We start from the raw sequence: 18,978 nt of genomic DNA, 5'->3' as shown, positions 1-18,978 counted from the left end.
GGGTTTCTAACCTTGGAAATTATTGCCAAACAAAGGCTTAGATGCTTGCTTGCTTGATTGCTTGCTCGCTCGCAAAGAACAAAGAACCACTGTGGCTTTTCTTTTGGGTTCATACAGGGATGCAGAGGGGAGACTCTCTCAAAAATGGCATGTCTCCTTGTATTAGCTGGCTGAGTCACAGGACAGCACAGAAAACAGCTTATTGTGATTCACTCTGTGCTAAAAACAAATCCCCAACCTATGAAATCATTGTGCATATGCTTTGTGCAATTTTAAAGTAAATTGTGTTATTTTAGTTTTTTTAGGGTAAATGCAACCTGTTTAACAAGATTATTTGTTTTCCACTCCTACTATCCAGGATCTCATGAAGTACTCACTATCAACCGTTATCTCCCCCCAGCGGGATAGACTTTGAAATCTTGTTATGAGAAGTGTTACATGGGGTTTGATATCACATTATCTTCTCTTCCTTGTCATCCTCCTCTTGCTGTTGCACAGTTTTTGCCTAAATCAAATAGTCTCACATTAATACAGCATACCGTATGAGTGATATATCTCCACCTCCTCCTCCTCCTCTTCTGCTCATCTTCCTCATTTGTTTCTCACACCTCCTCGTTGTACCGATGAAAAAAATCTCAACGCTAAAGATGACAAACAACTCTGTCATCACGGTAATGCTGCAAATGAAAGCAGAGGATGTAGGAGCTGTGTAATGAGTACTAAGTATAAGATACACTGTGTGGTGAGTACTCTAAAGTGGAATGCGCATTTTGGAATACAACTTTATTTGAGTCATTCACCACATTTATGAAATGTGGAAGAAGCACAAGTGTATTAACTGCCATCTATCAGTTTTACATCCTATCTACAGTCTGGCATGAAGCACATAAAATATGCACTCTTATGATAGTACGTCATTGCTTTGTTCTTAGAAGAACCCTGTACATTACACCCACACAGTGGGTGATAGTGTCCCACTCACCCATGTACAACTTTTCAAATGCCAAGTGGCAACAGCAGAAAGCCTTGTTGTCTCAGTGATGCAAGAGCCAGCGGACATCTGGGAATGTCGAGTCACTAAGCATGGCGGAGGAGGAAGGCCTAGATGCGGGGTGGAGGGGGGGGGGAGAAAGAGCTGAGACGGAGTTGGTTGGTATAGGGTCGCAGACCGATGATGCTGGTTGAGGGAGCAAAGCCCAGGAAGCCAACTGCAGAGGAAGGCGGAGCAGAGAGGGTTGAATAGAAAGCGGTTCCACGACCGGGAAGAGTGTGGACTATGCAGTCTGTCAGGTCTCCAATCTGTCAGCAGAGTGCCTCTGGTCCCCTTAGGCCGCGCAACACGGCCCCGCCGCATTTTGCGCTCTTTTCCACTCACATATCCTGTCCTCATGCACCCTCTTGTCCCAGCCAGTGCACTTCAGTGTGCACTGATTTTTTTTGCCACAGGACTGTTGCATTTGTCACTGAATCGACTGCCTCTATTCATCGTGCTCAGTTGACGATTTTTATAGATTTTGTCACACATTTCAAATAAAGTGACTGCACAAATCTAAAAAATATATATATGTGTGTGTGTGTGTGTGTGTGTGTGTGTGTGTGTGTGTGTGTACTACTAAAACCTTTAACCATAATTTTGGTTTCCAATCCTCAATTATAGTGGATTCTTTAAAAAATGGAGCCACACTTACATCTGCTGGAAGAAATGTGTCATTGCATGACTTTTTTTTTTTTTTGCACAAATTTGCATTTATTTTTTTTATTGAAAGCTGCTGGTGGACATTTATGTGTAAGACTATACTACGAGATGAACTGATTAATCAGCCTTAGCAGAAGTACTGACATTCTGTACAACAATACAGGACACGGACACATTTTAAAGGCTTATATACCATTTCCTTCATCATTTTCTCTTTGTCAATACACAGACAACATGGTCTCACTAAGGTAACACAATTCAACAGTACAAGTAAACAGTTGATGCCTTTTTTAAGTATTTGGTGGCTTATATAGGATAGAGGGTATCTCTCACAGGATAGCCACCATATCCCCATATAACCACATACCCATAGTTACAAATGCTAACACACAATCCACACTGCAATGTGAGAGGAGGAGTGACGAGAGCATTAACATCTGATGACAGGCTCTCATTTTAGTCTTGTATCACAAGGTGCTGGGTGTGTTCCAGAGAGTCAGTTATCAGTGCTACATCTGTGACACCCAGCAGCCTGATGTGAACCTAGTTCAAATCATTTGGTTCCTTTTAAACATTCCTTCATTTCAAACAAGAAAAAGAAATATGTGTAATTTATGTAGTGTGTGAAGGTTAAGCTATCTCAATGCTAAATATGCCATAAGTACTAAAACTCTGTTGTCATTTGTTGCAGATTTTTCTGTAAATCTTGAAGGGGAGCGGGCTGAAAAGGAAATACAATTTGTTGTGGTTTCTAACAGCTTCTGCACCTCTCACTGCTATCTAGATCTGTAAATGTGCAGCCTTATCCCTCCGCCTGGTGCAGCACTGATTAATTTATAATCCTTACACGTTGGCATACGAGCTAGTCAGGAAAATAACAAGCAGCCTTACACCTCTGGGTAACCCCAGATAATCAAGATTCTGTCCTTGTTTCTCAGATTCTTCCCGTCACTGCTACTTTTTGTCAGTGCACACCACAGTCTTTGTGCCAAATTTGCACTGCGTCTCATCGGTACAGGGCCTTACAGAAAAAGTAGTCCTCTGCTCTGAAAACACTGGCTTTGGGCCAGTTTTCTAAAGGTGCCAGCATAGGATTGGAGCCAGCTTACAAAAGGTCAACATACCCCAGACAGGATCAAGTGACTTCTACTGGAGTGCAGTGTCACTCAAGCTGCCACTTTATTGCACACATTGTCACACAGTGAGAAACTCTCTGCTTGTGGTACACTAACAGATAAAATATTGAGTCACACAAGAGCCTCACAGGCACCCAAGCACCATAGTCAATATGGTGCCAAAATAAATGTTAGCTATGAAATACATTGTGTTGCAAGATACATGCCTGAAATATGCATGAATTCATTTTTCTTTGGGATCATGTAATCATCAAAACAATCTTCCTAACCCTTCTGTAGGGTTGGAACATGTATACAGGGATATTTTTTTTTGTCCTCCACACAAGCCATAGGCACAAATGGAATATGGGATTACAGTTGTGCAGAGACATTACTCTTTTTTTTCCTTCCTTCTGTTCTGTTCCTTCTGTTGTTGATTCACCAATCAGCCATGTTTGTAGATATAGTCATCTTTATACTCTTTGTGTTCCAGTATTTCTTATTCCTTCTTGGTTCACTTTTGGGCTTTATGTTGTGTTTGTATCAGCCAATGAAGGCCCTTTTTATTCCTTCATTCAGTCTGCCATCATTTCCTGCCTTTGGGTCCTCTCTCCATCACCACCTACCTTGACAATCTGTTCATTTGTGTATTAGCAGATGGAGTTATTGTATTCATTGCATTTTGTCCAAGCAGCATAATTTAAAAATCCATGTCAGCATGTACAAAGGTTTAGAGTGAACTAATCTGATCATTAAAATGTGATTATTCTGGGGGAAAAAAATGAAACAACAGGACTTATTTGAATGTTTGATATTATTTTTCTTTAATTTCTTTGAGATACTGTCATTATTCCAAATGAATATCCCTAAACCTGCAATCTCCAAAAAGACGCAGTAATCTTTATACCAACATGTAAATCCAATAACAAAAAACCTGCTAACTTTAGGTTAAAAAACCAAATGTTTCTTTGCACTTAGCTTTTGCATGTTGGTTATACTGTCCAGTATCTGTGTAGCCTGCTGTCAGTTTCCCTCTGACTATATCATTGTGACGCTGTTTTAAGTAAATTAATGACAGGATCATCTCTTCCACAACATTACCAGCAACAAGCTTCTCCTGGGTAACAGCTTAGCTAAAAGCTAGCTTCTGTGGAGCTCGCTTTTAAGTTAGCTGGCCTAGCCAGCTAAGGTTTGCTTAGCTACTTGCTACTTTAAAATATGAAGCTGAGCTCGTTAGCTTCTTTCCTCAATTACCTTAAGATGGACACTGACACAAGCAAGACAGAAACACTGCATTTGCTTTGGATATTTTCCATTTTTCATCTTGTGTCACAACCAAAGCAAATGACAAATGTGCTCACATTTTAAAAATAGCTCACATTCCTGCTTAGGAATCAGTCTCGCAGGCCTAGAGGCAGGTCAGAAACCCCCTGGGAACATGTGGTTACTAGGAAAAAAAAAATATATTCACCAATTGGTTGGAAAGATGATAGTGGAAGTTGATCGCTGTTGCTAAGTTAAATAAGGGAAACAAAAACCTCTCTGTCCATAGCAGTAACTTTTTTAAAAACTGATTTCACCTGACCACAGCAACCAACTCCCAGCACCCACTTGCCAACCTTTCACAGAGTACACACTTTTCCATAGCGACCGGAGTTTTCCAGAGGGTCACTGACTGGTCCCTAGGGCTGTGCAACTAACAAATTACTTGAATTGCAAAACATAGTACAATAAAAATATAATCTGAGTACTCTAAAGACTTACTTTAGTTCATTGTCTCAATGAATAATTACAGTAAGTATAACAACCTTGTACAATCAAAGTCTAGGAAGTAGTGAACAGAGATGGGCAGTAACGCGTTACTTTAATTCGATTACTTTTTTCAAGTAACGATTAAAGTAAGGGATTACTATTGCAAAAACGGTAATTAGATTATCGTTACTTTCGCTGCGTTACTGCGTTACTAAAACCGTGGGGGTTTTTTTGCGAGAATCTCATGACAATGACGTAAGCGAGTGCAACATTCATGGCAATAGCTGTGTGCAGATCAACAATGGATAATATATCGAGTGCGGGAGAGAGTATGAGCGTGCAGCGTTTAAAGCGTGGAAGTACTGACCTTACTTTGAGTTTGATTCCGTAAAAAGTGACAAAAACATTAGTGTCCGCTGTTCACTGCGTGGGAAGAAAACTTCTTTTTACAACAAAAAACCCCCCTAAACTTCCAAGCAAGCACCGAGTGCGCTACGACGTAATGGGAAATTCACAGAGATTCTTCAACTGACCACTGCGGCACACCTGCACCAGGGCAAACCTCCGCCTACCTCACTCCTGCTTTACAGGTGAAAATAGAGCAACAGGACAGCTAGTCTTTGATTTTATTTATTTTCTGCTGTGTTTTACTTGCATCTATTTGAAAGAGTGAGTGTAAACACAAACAAAAAAAAATATTTTATGTGCATGTTGCATATAATAAAATTTTTGCTTGATGCATAAAGTTAAAAGATTAAAACGTATAAAACAAGTTTTAAAGAGAGACGTTTCCATTTGATTACATTTTGTATGATGGATTATGCAGAAAACGCAGAATTGGGCTGAAAGATCTATCACTTTATTACCTATTCAGGTTGTAAATCCTGTTTTTAAAAAGTAGCTAAGTAATTAATTACTTTTGAAAATAAGTAATCAGTAAAGTAACGTGATTACTTTTTTGGGGTAAGTAATCAGTAATTAGTTACTGATTACTTTTTTCAAGTAACTTGACCAACACCGGTAGTGAACAAACCACAAAGCTGTAGTGTCATAAAACATGCATCATGCAAAGTTCATCAGTTGTGAAATATGAAAATGTCCAGGGCAAAAGAAATCTTGCTGTGTCAATTTAAAAAACAATGGGGGTTTCTTTGTTGTATTTTTTTTGTCACATGAATTTCTTTTATTGAAGAAAATCAAGGAAATTTGTTCCATTTGTTACATAATAAAGTGGTATTGGGCCCATAAAACACAGCAAACATACACACGTCATACACTTAAAACATTTCTGTGGACTAAAACATTCAACAAAAGGTGAAAATTCCTATGATTTTAACAACGTTCAGTTCAGTTTGAAGTTTATTGTATTCCTTTATTCTGTCTTTTTTTTTAACCACAGAATGACGCCCTAATGGGAACTCAAATTAGATCGACTACTTGGAGTTGCAAGACAGATTTATAGCGTTACAAAACATGCAACAACAAAAACATATTTCTGCACCAAATTCTGTTTGTTTAGTGAGTCTTATTGTAACTTAAACCATTTTTTTTACCATTAGACTGTATTTAAATTAACCAAAAAATGCACGCGAGTCCAAAGACAGGTACGTAGTATATTGTGTTCAGGTTTAATGGTTCGTCAACCCCAAAAAGTTTCAGAATCAGTCTATTAAGTAACTTAATAGATGGGAAAATCAGCCAAGTGTACAAACACGCACACACACTCACACACACACTAATAGCACTGTACATGGTAGTGGACATTACAGTTTACAGTAGTGTGCTGATGTAGCACTCTTCACCACTCTTGCTTTTTCTTAAATCTTAGGCTATCCCACCATCTCCTTGTCTGTCATCACGTGTTGTCTCTTCCTGTCATGGTCCTGGGCCATGTTGGCCCAGTGTTCTTAGTTTCCTTGTATGTTTGTATTTTGTTCCTTGCTTAGGCCATGTTTTCTGAGTTGCCCTGTTGTGTTGTTCCCTAAGTGTTTTCCCTTCATGGCTTTTACCCCCTGTGTGCCCCTCTGTGTATCTGTGAGCCCTCGTCCCTCCTTATGTTTTATTCCATGTTTCCCCTGCCCATTATGTCTAAGTTCTCCCCGTGCTCTCTCTTCCCCCTGTGTGCCCTCTATGTATTTATGAGCCCTCGTCTCCCTTTGTGGTTGTTTCATGTTTCCCCAGCCCGTTATGTCTGTGTTTTCCCCGTGCTCTCTCTCCTCCTGTCTGAACCTCTGTGCACTTCCTGTTTACTTTGTGACTCTCACGCCCGTACATGTCATGTTCAGTTCACCCCGCCCTGTCTCGTTATGATTATCAGTGTCACCTGTGTTCCCCGTGTGTTCCCACTTTCCTCGTTAACCCTCTGTGTATTTCTGTCTGCGTCTCCCTCTGTTCAGCGTGACGTCGTCCCTCATGCTGTGTGGATTTCCCTGTTTCTCTCTCTCCTTGTGCTTTAGTTTTCCCAGTTTAGTTTATTTTGTATTGTTTCTCGTGGCCAGCAATAAAGCTGTGTTTTTTGAGTTCATCCCCGTGTGTGTGAGTTTTGCGATTGGGTCCTCATCCTGCCTGCCACACAGCGATCCATGACACTTCCACTTATAAAACCACCATGATAATGAAAATATGTAGAGAGCTAAGACTGATGGGAAATCATAGAGGAAAACAATGACAAAGAATCCACTAATTAAGAGGGCATAGATTAGAAGTCTGGTGACGTGACTGAGGATATATAATATACTGCACCACACAAGACCATCGGCCTCTTTTAATTTCTCTGAGGAAGATGATGGATGTTTGTGAGATGGGTGGGCTGATTTATTAAAAATCTCTCCATGGGCAACTACACAGCCTTCTATTTGTCTGCCTGTCTCACAATGAGCAGCCGATCTTTCTTTTATGCGAGTGTGGCTTTCCAGATCCATCGGAGCTTCTGCCAGAGCTGGAGTTGTTTCAGGCAATGATTGCAGACTATGCGCATCTGAGGTGGTGGTGAGATTGTGACTGGGATTAGCACTCAAAATCAAATCTGCATGTGATTCAGAGACAACGTGAGCTTGTTCTGCTATGTCAAGAAACTTACTTCCTTCTACCACAGAGCGTTCATGGCCTTTAGTGGGTACAGCTTGCTCCAGCCCTTGACAGAAACTTGAGTTTGGATCTGTTGGTAATTCCGTCAAGGAAAATACCCCTGAATCAAAAGTGTCATTGAGGTCTTTTTCAAAAAGAACATGGCAGCCTTGTGTAGTATCTCTCAGCATGCACCCCATTCCATCAACAATATCAGTGTGTCTATTTGATGCCTGCACTTCTCTGCCAAAGACCTCTTCCCAAATCCCCCTGACCAAATCTTCTACAAATCTTTCTATGAAGATCTCCTCCAATCCCACCTCTATCACCTCAAGTGATGCAGTATTTTCTCCCATAATAGGTTCTTTTGTTCCATGTGACAGCTTTTTATATTCAACACGCAGAGAGCTCTCAACTTCTGCTGACAACTCTTCTTCTTCTTTCAATTCTGCCGGTGCATTCTTCCTCTCCCCCTGAGGGCCCTCCACATTACCCATTAACTCCCTCCCTGCTTCCATTTTCAGCTCCCGAATGCTCATCATCTCATCTCTGTCTTCCTGACTCGTATCTCCTTCTAGTCTTTGTAACGTCTCAGATTGGTGTTCCGCTGAAGTGTCTTTCTTTGCGACATTCTCTTTTACTTCGATTTCCTCTTGGCTCGTTTCACCGCATATGTTCTCATTTTGACCCTCCGTGTCTTCCTGTGAATCGGTCCATCCCACTTCAACCACTTCCAGTCCCTTTGGGTTGCATTTATTTGCTGGAGGTCTGAATGTATTGCAGCCACTTTGGAAAGCCTGGTTGACTTCATTTGATTTCTCTGTTGGTCTCGTCTGTTCTGATGGATTTGCTATTATTCCGTTGCAACTAAAGCGTTTTCCCACCTCTGTCTTGTTGAAGTTTAATCCGTGCTCACCTTCTTTCAGTTTCACTCCACTTTGTTCCATTTGTGATTCCTGCTTCATCTCAACTTTTGGCTCCTTGCCTCTTTGGACTGACTGTGACTGTTTGTCGTGCACATCCAAAATTATTGATGCACTCACATCTAAAGCTGTATCATTATGTTGCCATGCTTGATCATCTAACGCCTGGAACCTTTCCTCTGCTGTACATATTAGTCCCTTTTTTTCCTCACCTGTTGTTGAAAAGTAAGTTTCCTGCTCTGTCTCTTCGAGTGCTGTCACGCATTTGGTGTTCAATGGAACGCCTTCATTCAATTCAGCTGCCACGATTTTGTTTTCCTGCTTTGAATCAAATCCACCATCGTGTAGATGTTGAGGTCCTGTTTCATTTCTATCACTCTCCTGCTGATTTCTGCCATTTCTGTTTGGCCCAAATTGCTCACACTGCATTTCATCTGCATACCTTGGGGAGGTTTCACTCTCTTCTGTTCTGTGTGGCCTAAATATCTCCTCCTCTGTAAATGCTTTATTTTCCGTATAGTTCATCATGATGTCTTCCTCCTCCACTCCTTTTCTGGATGTGGAAGAAACATACCTCGCCCCATCCTTTGTCCCTTGTCTGATTGTCTCCCTAAATGCCAGCATGTCATCTACACCATTGTGTGTAGTACCTGTAACCTCTCCTTCCCCGGTGGAAGAAAGACCCTCATCCAGCCTTGCTCCCTGTGAGATACTATCAACAGCACTGGCATTCTGAAACCCTGGCATTGCTGTCATGTCTGTTGTCTCCGACTCCCCTGAGCTTGTTATTAAGTCAGCCATGTGTGATGTGATGGGCTCCTCTTCTACTTCTTTTGCTCCTCCTATTATTCCTTCTCTTTCTGGCTCCCGGACCACATGCTTGTGACACTCGGTTGAACTGTCAATAGAGTCCTCGGACCGCGGTGCCCCCTCGAGGCAAAGTTTCTGTGGAGTGTCTGTTACAGAGCTCGTCTCTGACCTTTGGGATGCGTCTTGTGTTGCTGCGTTGTCATCTCTTGGGCTGGTGACACATGCCTCTGCTGGCTGGTGGTCTTCGGTGTTCAAGGCAACATTAGCAAGCAGTTCTCCCCATGTGTCTGACAGAGGCTGATGTGCATCTAAGCAGTGTGCCTGTGCGGCGGCAGGAATATCGGCACCCAGTTGAAATTCTCGAAATGCTGAATATTGGGGTTGGAGCCCTTTGTCGTTTGAAGGAGACACTGATGCTGCTGTCTGCAGCCATTCTGACTCTGGAACGTTAGAATGGTCGGGCCCATTAAGAAAGGCCTGCCACGCATCACACACAGAGGCTTTTTTATTGTCAGTATCATCTGTCCCAGGAAGAAAGGTCTCCCACATGTCATCAGCAGAAGGTGCGTTTTCTTCTTTTGACAAGATCGTTTTAGCTCTTCCGCTCCAGATGTCATCCGCGTCAGCCGTCTCCCACTGCTGGGGTTTGTCATTGCTCCAGTCCAGTGTAAGGAGAGGAATCTGATGGTAGGTGAGGACTTGCGGGCACTCGTTCGGTTGCGCCTTTTGGTATTTATAGAGCATGCTGGCAGAGTCACCCCAGGGAGCCGGCATAGACTGAGAGTCTTTCTGGCCACTGGCTGAGTCACATGCAAGATTCTTGGATTCTTGATGCGTTCTTTGGGAGAGGTAGTCCTGCACACGTGCCAAACGTGCTGCTTTGCGTCTGCTTTTTACGCTCTCCACCTGTCAAAAAAGGCCAAAAGTCAAAGCAGTGAGCTTTGTTAAGTCACTGTGCTGGCGAAACCCTGATATTTGGCTGGTGATTAAAAATGTGCCTTTCCTTTGAGTATTTTTATATATCCAAGATGCAATGCATTTCAATAATCTAGCAACTTCAGACCTATTCTTGTTTGACTCATCAATTTTCCCACATGTTTACAAGCATGCTCCATGTATTATTAATGGACTGAATGTGAAGGATTTCAGATGTGTTCCCAAGTATCAGGTTAGCTAACTTCATGTACCCTTCTGGGACTCAATGTGCAGTATAACATGCACCACTTCCTCAGCTATCATTTGTACCTTGGAGACAAACTAGAACTGCGTTTTTATGATGACACAACATACATTTTATGGCTAGGGGAGTTTACTTTTTGGCGATGCTGGTGTTTTCTAATTTCCTAAAACACTGAAGACACCCCAAACATTACCCCTTCTGGCGTTATCTCTGTAAATCCCTATGACCCACACTGCCACTCCTTTTTCTCTGTTTTTCAACCTCTCTTAAAAGCATGGTGGGAACTGCTGAACCTCAAACTGCAGCCTCTGGCCTAGCACGTTACTTCATTATCAATAAATGTTTTTCATTATCATTTGGGGTAGGGTAAAATAATATAAAAAGAGCCTCACCACATTTCTGTGGTCATCACTGTGAAGTAATAACTGGACATCTTTGCTGTCCAGTGTCTGCCTGTGGGCCTTTTCTGCTCTCTGTGTTGCTTCTAGTTCTGCAGAAGACCAAAAAAAGGCAAGGGTGAAAGTTTTGTTGCACATTAAAACATATATGCACACATGCATGCATATATAAACACTAAGTACACACCTGTAGCAACTGTTGCTGTGTTAGCATTATCCCGGGTCTTCTCCACTGTGTTTCCATTCCTGTTGTTCAAAATAAGATATGGCTAGCGTGACATAAGATGTTTTCCAGACAGTACCAGATAATTAATTTAACAATCCATTATGTATAGTATTCATCAGATCTTTTTGTAGTAAAAGGGGTATTGTTGCTCTCTGTCCTCCAGATGTTGTGTTTCATAATTTCGCGAAGCTTAAAGTCCCCATAAACACCTCGAGCACTGGGGTTCAAGTCAAATAGTATAATAGAAAACAGGTTTCAATCTTTTATTAAAGACACGCCTTAAACAACAACTGGCCGTGCTGTATAATTATGCTACACAGTATACAAAATGCCTATTATGCACGTCCAGACAGTGTGTATCTGCGCCAGAGGCCTTTGAAATATGTTTGTCTGCTGCATTATCTGGCCCTTGTGCTGCAGCAGCTCAAAGCCAGAGCATGCACATAAAGGGGAGCTATAATTCTTCAGGCATAAAAAAAGAATTTTGCAGATGGGGTCAAAGAGGATAAAATGAGCATATCTTGCTACAGTGGAGACGTCATGGAAACCGGCGCATACATCTGGCCATAAATGGGCAATGTGTGTTCTACAGGCCACTGGATGGTTACATAACACCTCACTGTAAACACACAATGGCCCAGTTAGTGGAGCATATTGCTTTCAATGACTTCTCTTAATGAGAAGAGCAGCACAGTGTAAGTGCACTTGCACTGTGCCGAATTTCAAACTTCCTTCCACAGTAATTGTAGCTACAGGGCCGTTCTCGCTATAGTGCACAAAAAAGTTTCACAGAAGGCTTTGGTTGACATACAAGTGACTTCCTCCTGCAGAAAGGCATGTTTAAAAAAACTCCGACTTTCACACCTGTTAGCTTTGAGACAGCTCCTCTTGCTCTTGTAGCTCTCCTCTTGCATGTGAGGCCCGTGCTCCTTTATCTGTCCCTTTTGGTGGCAGAACATCACGTAGTTAAGTCCTTTGTTGTTAGCCCAGAATGTGCCCGCTGATGATTCATAACAGAGACAGAACTCCAATCTAGTCCCTTCTCTCTCAAATGGAGGCACCAAAGTATACTTGAAGGCAAACCTGTCTGTTTTTCTATCACTGGACCCGGGCACATAGTCTGCCAGGAGGTCAAAGCAGCTGTTCCAGCGGTCGAAAGTGATCCGGGCAAAAACAGACTTACTGTAGCAGAGGTTGACCACCCTGACGATGCCTCGAAGGGTGGTGGTCCCTGGGAGGAGTTCAATGCTCTCCATCTCGACCATCTGTGCCTGCAGCCTCTGTTCCAGCTCCTCCGGGGATGACGGGACTGTAAACAGACAGCACATATAGAGCTCCTCTAATGAATGAAGTGCCTCCTGCTCAGCAGCCCGACTGACTTCTAGTTCTGCCGCTTCAGCACTGTCAAACTCCTTGACAGAGACCAGGTTGAGGCCAAATGCATCTGCGAAAGACACCTTCCTGCGAATAACTGATGAGGGTTCTGGTTCCGAGTCGTCATCTGTCTCCTCATCTGTGGTGGAGCCCGTGAGAGAAGAGGCCTTCATTCCCCCCTCATCCTGTTTTCCACTTTTCCCTTGTTCCTCCTCCATCATCAGCCCGTCCTGTCGCGAGGGTTGAACGCACAGAGTCTCCATAATACGCGATGGTCTTGAGCTGTCTGCCTGTCCTGCCGTCTGTCCACTAGGAGGGTGGCACAGACCAGAGTGACCCTCGCCCGGCTACAGTGATAGTGTAGAGGGGAGAGCAGGGAGAGGACGTGACTTGACAGATGGAGTTCGGTTACAGCGAAGCTCGTGAGCCTGAGCCAGGCCTATTAATAGGACACATATAACTAGACCAAGGCTGGCCTGTTATCCTCGCGGTTACGCTCTCATAATATGTTTGTTAGTAACATCATAACTACATGAAAGCAAAGCATTTACAGAGCTCTACAATGGAAAATTAGTGCAGAAAAAGGACATACTTGAAGCTACTTTGAAGTTTTTTATTTTATTTTACATTTACTTGCTTTGCAGCAACAAAGTCTTAAAAGTTTCACATAGCAAAATTTCTACCTGCTTTTCGACAATCCACACCTGATACAGTATCTCTGCATTCTTGGCTACACTGTAAAAGCAGTTGTCTAGTTTTACTTAATGGTGATCAGGCCTCTGGGTATAAATCTAAAGCTCAACAGACTAAAGTTTGATGAAAAGTCATCCTTTGAAACAGCACAAATGGAGAGTGATCGATCAACCTAAGGACTGATTGTTAGCATAAGGCGCACATATGAGAACAGCTCTGAGATGCTTTAGTTTTTGTTCAGGAATCTCACCAGTGTTAAAAGCAATAAAATGTAAAATGCATTTTCCAGACAAAGTAACTATTAGTGCTGCCACTTCAAAGTATTTACTGACACTGATCAACTGAAGTACCATAGGAAGCTACAGTAAGTTGGTCTGAAACTGAAACTGAATTGCCACACCTAAATTCCTTGTGTTACCAAGTGTGTCCCCTGCTGAAATGTCCCCTAGAAAGAAAAGTATCATCCTACCCACTGCAGGGGAGCTGCAGCTGACTAGTCACCTCCACGTGGACAAGGAAATGAAAGCATGTCCACACTGTCATCAATAATGTATCAAATTAGTATTAGTTCTGTTGCTGTTCTTGGAAGGCCAGGGACTCTCTTGTATCATCGACATTAAAGCAGACTTAATTTTCACTGCATCTTGGACAACAAAACAGAACATTATTATGAGATTGGACTCTTTCTTTGGCTGTGTGCGTGTGCATACTGACATGATTTTGCACAAAGTGATCTCAGATAGGAAGTTTAATTCAACTAATCCTTGATATGCTGGATAAGTATACCCCCAGATCTTGTATATCTTGTAAATAGACATTGGTGCTTGTTGTATAATCTTTTACAAGTGTGTGAGTGGGTTTTCTTTTCCCCCAAAGGACCCTTTGTTCTTCATACTAAAGGCAAAAATGCTCTCCTTGGACTTTTCAACTGCAGTTTTAGTGATTAAGTTGCATCATTTGCAGCGTATGAAAAGGCAGACATGTGACAAGTGTTAATTTGCTACAGCTAAGTGCAATCATATAAAATACATAACATTAAATGCATACAGTCAGTAGCAGGAATGCTAAAAAAAAAATGTCTAAATGCAAGACGAATTGTGTGACTAAGTTTTATCAGTAGATGGCACTATGTGATCATAGTAAAATTCATGTCAGCACAAGTTAAAATTCATTTGCATTTCCACTGTAGTCTCCCTTAGTGTGATAATGAGTTCCAGGCGTACAGTTAGCCTTGTCCACAAACAAGATCATTACAGAAGGAAAAGGTAATATTAATATTTCTTCTGTGTACCTAAGACTTCCTGTGCCAGTTACCTTCATCAGAAAGTTGTTTTCTGTTTTAAAGAATGACCAGTAGGTGGCGGCATACCACCGTCACAATTCCACGAGACTGCTTTTCCCTTCATGTCCTCATCATTTTGCAGATGCTGCTTCCTCTAATTCACGTTTCACGGAATATTTAGTTGCAATAAAATTTTTTAACACAAACAAAAGCACAAAACGGTAGAAAAGACTGTGTGCGTATACCACACAATTACTGGAACAATCCCAGTTTATATTACATCAGACAGATAAGTGTCTAATACTGTATTTTTTCAGATGATTTCAGAATATAATATGGGTATTCCGTGCATACACGCCAACAGGAAACAGCTTTCAGGATAATGCTGATAAGAATAATAATAACTAAAAAATAATGTATTTTTAAAAAATATTTACGTATTTAGTCAGTAATAACAATAATAATGGTAATAACAATAGATCTTTTTTTGTATATTAAATTCACATGGCCACACTACACAGCAACATGTACACATCACCTACAACCGTGTTTCTCTCAATTATTTGTAACATAAATAACACCAGATATATAATCTTTAAATGCACTAATCGCCCTTCTTAAGCAAAACACTTAGCTCTTACTCCTTTTCCTTTCCCACTTGATATTATTCTGAATATTTATTTCTAAGCTATGAACATCGTAGCGTTTGAAGAAAAAAGGGGGAGGGGGGGATAGAAAGAAAAAAAGAAAGAAAGAAGAGGAAAGACGAGATAGAAGAAAGCAAATCATTTTAACTACTGCTCAGGGTTGTGCTCAGTGTTTGACTGGCTTCGGATCTACTATTAGATGAATAAATACACTAAATTACGTTGTAAAGGTATGACAGAATAAGTAATAATAAAATCCTCCAGTCAAGAATCTGTACATGTTGTCGTATGTTTTTCTTTTGTAAAGTATTTATTCAACAGTGATTTTCTGTATACAGAGTTTAACCTTAAACGTGTTTACACTAAAGCACAATTTTAATAACACTCATAATGATGATGGCGTTTAGGATATTATGTTTTTCACGCACTGGTTTCCAATCATCCTCTCAGTGTAAACACTTGTAGACAACCGCGAATATTTCTATCTGCAAACCTACAATTTAATGACGTGCACGTAAAAACGCCAGCTTTAAAAATGTCACCGCTGATGAGAGAGGTGCAGTTTAAACTCTGGCTCGAAAGCTGCTGAAGATTTTAAGGTATATTTGTTTCCATCGATGCTTTCATTTGCATTATTATTTGTTTAAAAAAAATCCTGTCGTGCAGTTTTATGAAAGTCGGTTAATTACGCAAAATTTGAGAGGAGAAAACACACAAAATGACCTTAAAAAGATTCAAAGGGGAAACAGTCACGATTGATGTATGCCGGAGGAAGCTGCTACATAAAAGCAGATCCTCTTGATGAAATATTGCAGGAACATTAAAGGCATATATTGATTCTTTTCTTCAGTTTAATAGCGGATGGTTTCGCACTACTTCTTTGCGAGTTTTAGCATATAAAGTCAAGTTTATCAAAAACAAGAAATGTTGCTTTTTGGTTGGCGGGATCGTCCCATTAGTGGAAGGTTACCGGTTCAATCCCCAACAATAATATCTAACTATGGTGAACGCTTCCTCACACGGGCAGCAGCTCTCCCCGCTAAAATACTTAATAGTTAAACGTTAGCGAAGAGTGAAAAAAGGGGGGGGAGCAAACTTTTAAAAATACTTTTTTTTTGTTTACAGAGCAGGTGGCCCTGACGTCACACGGGGTCGCAGTACGCCCAAAAATAACAAACACACCTCCGCGAACAAGCAAGTGCCTCCCCTGGGGGGGTTCTAGTCCCAAATATACTACTTGCTTGCCGGGTTGCTGCCTGATGTGTGTTTGAATCGTAACGAAAGAAAGAAAGAAAAAAAAAAAACAAGCCGCTTCTTCTTCCTCGCATTGCGCGTCATTCAAACAGGACTCAGTATATTGCTTTTCTCTCTGTTGCATTAGTAATAACAGCGGCGTTGACGGGAGACCGCAGGAGAGAGTGTGTGTGTGTGTGTCTGTCTCCGACAGCGGTGCCCAGCGGAGGAATATTTGAGCTTTTTTTTATTTACTCTGCAGCTTGTTGTTCATTTTCTCTGCGTTATGGTGAACTTGGACAGTCACGTGCGAAGACGGCTGCAAGTGTAGAGGACGACGGTTTCTCACCTGGCGTGTCCACTTTGACTTTAGGGAAATATACCTGCCGTTTCTCGTGGTAAGTTTTCCTGCGCAGGAGCGTATTAGTCTCCGAAAACCTTTGACTATTTTTTCTAAACCTCTCTGTCCACTGCATTTGAATTAGGAAGTGAACCGCTGGTTGTCAAGTTTTTGCTTTTTGTTGGGTTATTATTTACACGTTGCGCTCGGAGTTAGCGAGCTGCTTTGACAGATTTCCCTTAGCTCGGTATTCGCTTAAAAAAACTGTTAGGACCTTTTGAGAGCACTGTCCAGTCTTTGCCTGCTCTGAAAGCTGAACGCTGATTTTTTTTTTTTTAAGTGCGACGATATAAAACAAGTTGTTAATTTTCTAACACATTTATTCCACATGTCTAACAGAATTAGGCTATTTACCGATTTTTATTCACCGTTATGTGATAAATTAAATATTTAAAAATTAATTTAAAAAGTTTGCTCCGAAACCAGCTCAATTCTTTTGTTTCTTTTTTTGTATATATATATATATATATATATATATATATATATATATATATATATATATATATATATATATATATCTTCACTAGAGAAAAATAAACAAAAAACTACATAAAGGACAAGTATCTACATGAATTTAATTGGAAGCTATTTTATTTTCCAGCTGAATTTATTTTTTATGCAGCTACCTACTACGTTGTAGTAATTAGTAAAAAAAAGAAGGAAACTGTGATTTGATTTGCATCTTATTGCAGCTTCTGTGTGTAAGATATGAAGTCAGTTTAATTCTTTTTCAGTGCAATCCTTTAGTGTTCTAGCCATATAATGATATCACATATGACTGGTGGTTTTAAAACCATGTTCCACTAGTGCTCAGTTATATTTTTCTTTAAATACCACTGTCACAGCTTCTTAAGCTCAAAAGGTGCATTTAGATTTAATGATCCTTTACCTGCATGACTGCTGTCTGCGTTATCAATATCTACGATTAATCAGCTTACCGTAGTTGCATGCTCCATTTTTATATTCCATCTTTTTTCGTTGTCCAGAAACAGACAGGGGTGTTGGTAGTGTATTGCTTTTCATCATGATAAACCTCCAATTCAGACTAATTTCTCTAAACATTACAAGCTCCTAAAAAAATCTTCTGCTGGCCTCCTCTATTTCACACTCCCTGTCCCTCCTGTCTTGCAATCAAGTGTGGCCCAAAAATCAATAGATGTAACTATTTTTTCCCCTCTCTTTTGGTAAAGAAAGGCTAACAAGGCACTGGGAGCTGCAGAACTCTTCAGGCCTGTCCTCTGATCAGCTTTCACCCCTGGATTAGCTGGATCGACCTTACTTGTTCAAGCCGCAGGGTGCACAGGTGTTCCCTCCTCAGTTATGCAGGTGTGGGCCAGTTCCCCCCCTCACTCAGCAGCTCTCACTCTTCAAAGGCCAGGCGGCAATAAATGCCCCTTGTGAAATATGTCAGCGACAGCGCACAATCAACCTTTGTTGAAATGCCCCTGTAATTATTTCTCAAAGTGTGTTTAAAACAGACTCTTGTTTACTTGTTGTTTAGGTGTCCTTGCATTTGGTAAGTGAGGCCACTGGATTTTGTAAAACAGGATGCATTCTTCTCCTTCCCTTACCCACTTAAGGCAGTGGGAGAGATGCAGAGAGACCTGCCATTAGTCTCCCTTCAAGACTGACCGTTGTTGGGAGCAGCGCACTTATTACCCGGCTCTCCCCACTCTGCGTCCATTTTTTGATTGCAGCATTCATCATTGGGTGGTCGTGCTCTACATTATGGTAATAGGAAAATGAATGTCCTCCACAGGATTAATGTGTATACCCTGTCATATGTTTCAATCATTTATCAAAATTAAGATTCGGCTTTCAGCTCAATGAACGCTGGTTGATGCATGATTTTGTCTCAGATATGAGAATTGTTGCTTCTAGCTGAACTCAAGTAGAAAAATCCTTTGTGTTTATTATTTTTTTTTATTCTAATACTCCTGTGGAAACTTGCACAGTTTCCACAGTTTTTTATTGTGCACTGTGCAAAATAAAAAAAGGGGGTAGGGGGGTTTGATTAGAAGAAAGTGGCTTTTATACACAGATCACATCAGTGTTGTTTTTGGCTCTTTAGATAATGAAACACTCATTTTTGGATTAGTGTTTGAATCGCACCATCACCCATCCCCCAGTACCACTGTAATGAAGCAGACTGTTCACTCAACCCTTGAGGTGTTGGTGCTTTT

At 41.1% G+C, this 18,978-nt stretch overlaps 2 protein-coding genes across 5 annotated transcripts in view; one reads left to right on the top strand and one right to left on the bottom strand.

The window, feature by feature from the left end:
• Positions 1-1,101: 1,101 nt before the first annotated feature.
• On the bottom strand, positions 1,102-12,912 carry ppp1r3aa (protein phosphatase 1, regulatory subunit 3Aa). The gene is made up of 5 exons (XM_085436183.1): positions 12,031-12,912; positions 11,128-11,186; positions 10,935-11,032; positions 7,133-10,268; positions 1,102-1,208 (listed from the first exon to the last, which is right to left on the bottom strand). The coding sequence occupies exons 1-5, from the start codon at positions 12,801-12,803 to the stop codon at positions 1,102-1,104; spliced, it is 4,173 nt and encodes a 1,390-aa protein (XP_085292309.1). The 5' UTR covers positions 12,804-12,912.
• A 3,479-nt stretch (positions 12,913-16,391) lies between these two features.
• The window catches only part of foxp2 (forkhead box P2), a 104,371-nt gene continuing 101,784 nt past the window's right edge, over positions 16,392-18,978 (top strand). For all 4 annotated transcript variants that reach the window (XM_085436111.1, XM_085436114.1, XM_085436113.1 and 1 more), the window contains exon 1: positions 16,392-16,793. The gene's annotated coding sequence lies outside the window, so the exon portion shown is untranslated. The remainder of the gene's footprint in view (positions 16,794-18,978) is intronic.

The sequence above is a fragment of the Copadichromis virginalis genome, linkage group LG17, assembly GCF_057382275.1.
Source record: "Copadichromis virginalis isolate Kocher_CV1m ecotype Utaka linkage group LG17, C_Virginalis_male_GT1.1, whole genome shotgun sequence".
Taxonomy (NCBI): Eukaryota; Metazoa; Chordata; class Actinopteri; order Cichliformes; family Cichlidae; genus Copadichromis; species Copadichromis virginalis.
This window is presented reverse-complemented; position numbering and strand designations above follow the sequence as displayed.